The sequence below is a fragment of the Castanea sativa genome, chromosome 9, assembly GCF_040712315.1.
Source record: "Castanea sativa cultivar Marrone di Chiusa Pesio chromosome 9, ASM4071231v1".
NCBI lineage: Eukaryota > Viridiplantae > Streptophyta > Magnoliopsida > Fagales > Fagaceae > Castanea > Castanea sativa.
In genome coordinates, this window is record NC_134021.1 from 42,737,509 (window position 1) to 42,746,526 (window position 9,018).

General features: G+C 36.6%; 1 protein-coding gene across 1 annotated transcript; it reads right to left on the minus strand.

The window, feature by feature from the left end:
- Nucleotides 1-997: 997 nt before the first annotated feature.
- On the minus strand, nucleotides 998-1,939 carry LOC142610292 (uncharacterized). The gene is made up of 2 exons (XM_075782076.1): nucleotides 1,774-1,939; nucleotides 998-1,612 (listed from the first exon to the last, which is right to left on the minus strand). Exons 1-2 carry the CDS (start codon nucleotides 1,933-1,935, stop codon nucleotides 1,091-1,093), a joined length of 684 nt encoding a protein of 227 aa, XP_075638191.1. The 5' UTR covers nucleotides 1,936-1,939; the 3' UTR covers nucleotides 998-1,090.
- Nucleotides 1,940-9,018: the final 7,079 nt, after the last annotated feature.

Below are 9,018 nucleotides of genomic sequence, written 5' to 3' on the forward strand. Positions count from 1 at the left end.
AAGAAATGAAAAGGCTAGTAAAATTTTGAATTCTACGTTTGATTTTAGTCCTAACAGTCGTAACACCATGTTCATTGCACCCTCAAAGAAAATAATTAGATGGTAATATGTAATATGCAATTGTCTCTGTCTCCTGCCCCCCGCTCTTTCTCGCTTTTAACCTTACCAATAGAGACCTTTAGACCCATTAGACAAGTATAATGGCTATCTAGTTGACTAAGAAAGAAGAAATTTAACCCAACTGGGCAGTATATCCTTGTTTAAACACAATAAATTGGTGAGCATCTTTATCACAATGCAAGCATGGCAAACAAAACAAAATTTAATGCTTAATATTTTTGTAATAAATTGAAACCAAAAGGCAAATCCTTAAAAAATACTTATATAAGAATGGTGTAGCCACAAAAGGAGCGTAACGTAAAACTACAATCCATTCTAGCATAATAAGCTAATTCAATACTAACGCTCTGTTTGTTTCAGCATTAATGTTTTCTGGAAAACTTGTCATTTTCCATAAAATATTTTTTGGAAAACTATCTCATTTTCCAGTGTTTGGTAACGATCTTGAAAATAAGTTTGAGAATGTTTTTTAGTGTTTGGTATACACAAATATTTTTTGGAAAACTATCTCATTTTTTTAGAAAACTATCTCATTGTAACTATACCACTGCAATTTTTGTAGCTCTAGAACTCTAAGCATCAATACCAAGTGAATAGAAATACACATATTGCCAAGAAGTGCTTAAGTTTTACCATCCTACTCCTTTGTAGCAGATAACTTTCTCATCTTTATGTCATGATTGAGCATGGCACTTACACTCTTAACTACCAAAATTATGCAATCAATATCCACTAGAAACAATGGCAAACCAATCATTCCATATTAAAATAATTTTTAGCCAACAAAAGGACTAAAAGTTGCTTCCAGATCCACATTCCCATGAAACAAAAGAACTAAAAGTTGAAAACCAATGCCCATTAAAATGATCGTGAAACCTACAAACTAGACGCCAAATAGTTTGATAAATACCAAAATGTCAAATTGTCCAAATAGAAAAGCATAAATTCTAACAAAAATGCACCTACATAATCAAAATTGGCTTAAATAGTTGTCAAAGAAGTTCTGCAGCCATTGTCTACAGAGCTTGTCATTTTTCAACATAAATGACCTTGCTTGTTTTTCATCCCCATTCAAATGGTCAAATGCAGCCGCAAGCATATTTTCTTCAAATCCATCCATCTTCATAACTTCTTCATAAAGACTACCAAAATTTAGCTGATTTTCACAAATCTTTTCTATTGCAGAGGCAACCTTACCAAGTTGTATAGACAAATCTTGGTAAATAGCATCTTCAATCATAGTAGCATGACTTCGTTTCCTGTGAGACCTTGTTTCATTTGAAGCCACATGTGAGGGATCAACTTGCTTCTTTTTGGATATGTCATCAACATCAGCATCAACAAGCGGAGGTGAGTCATCCAATGCTTCTACACCTATATCACCAACTCCCTTGGAAAAACCTCCTGTAGCCATATCCTTACCCACAACCAAAGCCATCTCATCAAACATCTCAATTTTCTTGTTTAGAAATTGTGCATGATTTGGATGTGCCTGTGTAAAGAAAGGAAAAGAAACAATGAAAAAGAAAAAGAAAGGAAAAGAGTCAAAAACTAATATGAGAGCAATAAGAATAATGAAAAAAATTTAAACTTTACAATGATACAAACTAAAAAGCTTCTACCTATAAAATAAAAATAATAAAAGTTTCTTACCGCGACTTCTTCATCATACACTGTCCTATCATAGGTGATCATTTTCAAATCATCATTCCATCCAAACCCGCTTTTCTTATTACGAAGTAATGCAATTGTATTCCAATTGGTTTTGAGTGTTTTAAAGCGATGTTCCACATGCTTTGGAGTACATTCAGTCATAAATTTCTCAGTAATTGCTTCAGGTACTTTAGCATATGATGCATGTTTAAATTTGTTGGATTGCTTATTGCCATGAAGAGCCTCTTCTGCAAGTATCTCAAGTAATAAATTCTGCATTGGTTGTGACCACCTGAAGTTGGTCTTGGTGTCCTTGACCTTTTGAGTATCCTTTGTATTTCCCATTGCAATTCTATTACAATGATATTCACAAGAAAAATGAGACAAAAAGGAAAGAAGAATATAAACAATATTTAATACAAAATATGACTTGGGGGTGTCCTAAGAAACAAAAATAATTGTAACATAAAAGTCTTGATAATATGAAACCAAAAAAATCCATTACACAACCAACTAATATAAAGAGTGTGAAATCACTCCATAGCATTATAATCCTCCCACGTTTTACGACAAATATCATCCCGTTTTTGAACCCATTCTCTATTTTCTTCTTGGACTTCCCTTTGTGATTGTTGGACTCTTCTACTTGTACTGTCATTTGCAAGTGGACTACCACGAAGCGCGTTGCTCATAATTGAGTCTAAAGGGTCAACTCCTATTATATGATTGTGAATTATACAACAAGCTAAGACTACATCCACTTGTGTTGGGAATGACCAAAAAGGTTCTGCATCTAACACACGGAAATGTTTCTTCAAAACCCCAAAACAACACTCAATGCTAGTGCGTAAAGAAGAATGGCAAAGATTGAATAATTCTTTGTCATTACTTGGCGGGTTATCACTAAACTCTCTCAAATGGTAACGAACACCACGATAAGGGGATATAATTCCTTTCCGAACTCCATAACCAGCAGCACCAAGATAATATTTACCTACACGTCCATAGTCAAAAGGAAAAGAAATCACTCCAAAAGCTATTATCCATATTAAAATCACTTTCTATTCCTATAATACCTTCAGGAATTTTTAATCCCCTTGGCCTAGAGAGTGCGTCATTTAAGACACGTGAATCATGTGCACTTCCTTCCCAACCAGCTAATACATATGTGAATTTTAAGTCAAAGGTAGCAGCAACAAGGACATTTTGTGTTGTTCCATCCTTTCGGCCGCGTAACCTTCCTTGCATTTGAATTGGAACAAATGCACGAACATGAGTTCCATCAATAGCTCCCACACAATCCTAATTACGATAAATATAAGTTACATTTATCTAATATCTTTATATGTATATAAAAAAATAAGGAAAATGAAAGCCTTTGTAATTTACCTTGAAATAGGAACTAAACCTGCTGCTATTTCTTATCTCCAAGGGTGTATCTTTGTCAGGCTCTCTAATCATGTGTTTGTATAATTGCAAAACTGCTCTAAAGACATGTCTAAAGTATCGGTGCACTATCTCAACTGATCTATAAAACCTCCCACCAACAACTCGAAACCTCACATCATGCCCAATAATGTGTAAAAAAATTAACACTTGTTCTTTAATGAACATATGAATGGTCTCTTGAAGTAGATTATTCTCGCTCAAAATTTTACATAGCGCATAAAAAGCAATGAGTCTCATCCTTATATTATGGAGACAACGCACATCACCTCTACAAAGAATATCATTCATATACGTCTCTCTTTCATACTCTCGATTGACATGAGGTTCTCTAGGCATAACTCTCCTAGATCTTAGTCCTTTCAAAATAACAACACCCACAGCAATAACAGATGTAGCTGCCCCCATTATGGCAACAGGAAGTGATGGGTTATCCATCTATATTTCCACAAAAAAAAAATGATGAGTATGAATTAAATGTGTACTTAAAGAAAGCATTCATATACACAGGTACTTAAAGAAAACACTTCATAAAAAATGACCACTTTAAGTTTGATGAGACTAAACTATAACGTAACAACATCATCACTCCATAAGTACTAGAAACAATAACTTTTGAGTTTGTTATTAGAGGCTAAAAATTGACAAGGTAATAAATGGTGAAGGAGGGACATTTGCTCTTACTTGTTTTTTTTTTAAATTTTTTCACTTGGGTGAGAACAAGAGTACGAATGGTAGAGGAGTAGAGAATAAAGATGTTCTAGCAAACTAGTTTTGCTTTATCTAACAAACTAATTCTACTAATGATGTTCTACCTGAGATACTAAACAAGTATTACCTTAGTTTGACATGCCCAAGTCAGTTCACAAGAGGCACGAGGTGACAAGTTCTATTTCTGCGAGAGGCAGACTAGAAATCTTAATTTGTTCTAACTTCCAACAGTGATTTTCAGGGTCAGAATAGGTTCATCATGCATACCTTTGTTAATTGAAGTCAAGTTCAAATAAAATCACAAAGCCAATGTTATAAGGCTCTGGTGGCAATGCCATATAAGCTCTAGCTACTTTCTAAGATGACAATCAAGTCTTTTCTTGTGTGTTATGTTAGTAGAGTAAAAAAAAATCAGAGCTAAATATAATATTAATTAAAAAAATCAGAGCTAAAAATAATATTAATTGTTAATTTTTAGTTTTTAAACATTTTATTTTAGAATATACAAAGTAAGGCAGAACCACAGCATTCACCACAGCAGCATGAGTAGACACTGAGAATCGATTGATTATAATTGAAAATCACAACCTAATTTCCAACTGCTAGGAAACAGAACATCTACAATCATGTGATAGTTATGTTGGACAGCTTTTGCTTATTGAGTTCATCGTTTAGCACTACAATAAATAAATATGTTATAAAGTGTGTAGTAAAACTTAGTTCACAGATAATACAATTATAAATGTTCTACCTGAGATGCTCAATTTCCAATTGGCAAATGAGGAACTTTCTCAATACAAGAAGGACAACAACAACAAAAAACAACTCTTTAATAATTTTAATTCCCCAGACATTGAGAGAGGATTCTAATATTACTAATAAAGCACTTCACAATCTGCATAATTCACAGCGATAAAAAATAAAAAGCAAGCTCAAAATGCTGCAGACCAAGCAGAAAATTTTAGTTGGTTAAAAGGTAAAGTTAATTTAGAGGTGGTTCCCTCATCCAAAGAATCATCTAAACAGCTCCTTATTGATAAAATCTTGTCAAAAAATCCTTCTCTAAGGCTATGGTTAAAGAAATTTTGGCAGACCCATGTGTCCCGTTTGAATATCTATGGAGTGCATTTACAACACGTGAAACCATTGGAATTTAAATTAATATATTTATTTTCTATATTTCGAAACAAATATATTTATTTTAACAAAAAACAGGAATCCATCAAACAAATCAAGTATACTAAAACACATGAAATCAAAATTCTGCAGTAGTTGACAAGTTCTGTTTCTGCGAGAGGCAAACCAGAGGTTCTCTATAAATTTTAATTACAAATAATAACCCATAAACCAATCATGAATTTGGTGTGCAGAAAGTTTGCCCATAAGCGTATCTACTAGATCAAAGCAAAAGTTTGCCCATAAGTTTTCGACTCAAACTACCCACACCCCACAACAAATGCCGAAGCAAACTATAAAATTGGGGTTTTTGTAGAGAAGAATGAAATATTACCAGTGCAAGGAAGAGTTGCTGACCGTGAGAGATAGATAGAGAGAGATCTGTGAAAAGAGGAGAGACCAGAGTGGGAGAGACAGTGAGAATAAGAAAAGAGAGAAAAAGCAAAGAGAAGGAGAAAATTGAAAGCTTACCTTGAGACTGTGATATAGAGTGTGCACTAGAAATAGTTGTTTCCCGCAGCTAGAGAGAGTAAAGAAAAAGATAATATTTATAGGAGAGATGTGATGGCTGAGAGAGAGATCTTTTTCCGAAAAAAAAAATGGAAAACATTCCATAGAAAATAAGCCTTATTTTTATTAGGGTTTTCCATTGACTAAAGATAGTTTTCCGTTGACTAAATTTTTTTTGTGCTACCAAACACTGGAAAATGTGGAAAACTATTTATATAGATAGTTTTCCAGCGAAACAAACAGAGCGTAAGAAACTAAACATCACCAACCTTGATTCATGAGGCCCTGCAAGAATTTAAGAACTGTAAATGCATTCTTGTTATTTGTAATTTAACACCAGAAGTAGAAAGAATAATACTAGTTAGTGTATTAACCACATAGAAAAAACCCCAAACCAATATTTCTGGTTTTTTAAAATGTACAAAATAAGTACTCCAAGCCTTTACTAAATGAACATGTGCATCAAGGCAATGGGGAATATTCCAATGCTAGCAATTATTTAGTAAGAGGATATCTCACTACTTAACAAAGGGCAATTGTAAATAGAAGACACCATGTTTCAAAATAAAATAATAGAATAGAAATATCGCATATTATTCATAGCAAACCAAAGAAAGCAAATACAATATGACATCAATTGTTCTTTACAACTAAAACAAAACATTTGAAAGTAAAGCAGAATCCAACCAAAATACCAAAAAACACTATTGTAAGCGCACAATTTGTACCCGGACCCAAACGCGTGATGGGTTCAGGCCCAAATAGCCTTATACAATCAAATTTGTAGAGTGTGGACTCGAAACCTAGGTCTTATAGATATTGGACTACAGATAGAGGGCTAGATTGCCACTTTACACACAATCAAAGGATGAAAACAGTGAAAAATCCTCCTCGGACGTAAGCCAAGGAAGTCTTATATTGCTATTATTTCTTTGAATAATAGCCTAAAATTGAAGGTGAAGTCTACAGTACTTTCTTTCTCTCTTTTCTTTCTTGTTCTTCTGCGATCCCCCCTTACAATGTCCTTTCTTTTTCTTTTATATCATTCTTCTTCTTTCCTTCATCCTCCACGTGTAGCACAAATTACCCTATTAGATACTTGTCCCATCCACCACCCTCTGGAAGTCTTCAAACAAAAGCTAAAAGGCTGATCACCACTGTTCAAAGGTAATTTCTCCATTAATGTGGTCAAAGAGGTAGGTGCAGGGTCTTTAATGCGGTGGTAGCAGCCTTTTCCCTCGACATTTTTCATATGTTCTTCCTTCCTATAACTATGTGGAACAAGTCCTTACCCCATAAACTTTCTAGAATTCTCTTTCTAATCGCAATGACGTGCCCTATAATCTTTATTGGACTCCGCCGAGGAGATTCCTCTCCTCGGACAACACCACCATCATTTCCAGCAAGAGCCAACTCGTGGGCCTCTAAGGATCTTCTCAAACAGGCTTATACCACCAATATCAAGCACAAGGCCCAAATACGTGTTTTAATCATTCTACCCCCACAATAGCCCCTCAAAACTTTATTTTTCTCCCCATCCGAGGAGAGAAATGGAGTTTTGAACCAACGGCGCAATTTCCACATGCCTTGCGAATTATCACACGTGAAAGGGTCACTTCGCTACTTTTAAACCGCTTCTGACGCCTCGAAGCCCGTAACACCCACATTAATGGCTGTAAGTTACACCTTATTCCCCACGTTCAACGGTGAGATTCGCATCCAACGGTCCGAATCCTTTCTCAATTTTGGGCGGGATAACTCCCATTCAATGCCACTTCCCACACGCCAAACACCTAGGAAACCGAAAATCAACTTTTCACTTCAGAAATCAATCAAATCTCAAAACTTCCTATTCTCTCTCCTCTCAAGAAGCTCGCGAAGCATTGTCTACCCATCTCTCGTAAGTTTTCAATCCTTTGAGTTCATTTCTCCTCGGCTGCTGTTCTCGGCCATTAACTATATCCTTTCCCTCACTAAATTTTCACTCTCACTATCACCAAATGGGTAAATTCAAGTGTCTGGTAGATACTGGTGCTGATATGGAGGGTTTTAGGGCCAAATACCGTATTCCCTAAGATGTAGGTATGAGATATTGTCCTCCCGAAGCTATAGCCAACGAGAGGAAAGAAGGAGAGGTTGTCATCCCCATTATCGCCTTTTTGGAGGGTGGGATGACACTCCCCATGAAAAATGTAACCAGTGAATACCTCCGTAACCATAAAATATGCCCAGATCAATGCACACCCAACATGTTTAGAGTTTTAGGCTGTGCCGATACTCTAAATGAGCAGATGGGTCTGAATCTCACATGGCACGACGTCGTCTATATGTATGAGTGCCACAAACTTAAAGATGTAGGATATTACCTCAAATCTAGGTCTAGCATTGTGAGGCTCATATCTTGCCTTCCCAAATCCAATAAAGGCATGAAGGACAACTACCTTATTGCTTCTAGAATGTGATACAACGGTTCTCATTGCCCAATCAAATGGGGAGACCTAGGTGTGACTTCATAGGAATTAGATTCCCAAACTTGTGACTTAATTCTATTAAATTTACCATTTCTGATTACATTGGCTGTTATTACCTTTTTGTTTTGCATTTATAGCTAATCTAACCATGCTTGTCTTCTCGGATATTTTTGCAAACAAACAACACATACAACCCCACCTAAGCTATTGTAGCGTCATGGACCTCAATCGCGTTCTACGATCCGAGGTGTTCATGAGTGAAGACCTGCAAGTGAGGGCAGCCTACCTCATACTGGGATACAACCCTTTATTAAAGGACTTCCAAGACATCGACAACGCAATCATTGCGGGTGACAAAAGATGCAGACAGATAAACATTTCGAGACCAGGCTTTCTCGACAAAAACGAGTTATCGGACGATCCCTCAGTTATCCTCTACGTAAGCCCCATCGTCGTAGTCCCTCTTTCGGTACACACTCAAGAGGATTACTTCGTCATTCTCTCAGACGAAGAACACGAGCCTGCAGAAACTTCTGGCATTAAACGCTTAGTAACAGCGCGAGTTTGAGAGCACTAATGTCTAGGAGGGGTACACAAGCTCCCAAAAAGGGCGCAGTTGGATCTCAACCCCTTCCCAAGTTGCCACCACCTCCTCCTCCTTCCGATCCTAAGATCCATGCCCCTGACCTTAAGAAGAAAAGGAAGAACGAGGCCGAAGAGGCAAAGATTGGGAAGCAGAAGAAACTTAAGCAACAACAACAACAACAAAACGTTGCCAAGGGTAGAATGCGCGCCCCTTCTATAGAAAGTGGGGAAAGTCATGACCTGGCTGAGGTGCGCCGTGCGCAGGCCAATTGGTCTCCTACGCTGAAGCTAGATGGGGCCCCTATTTCCTGCCAATCCAGCATCAGGGCGTTCCAGCAAGGACATG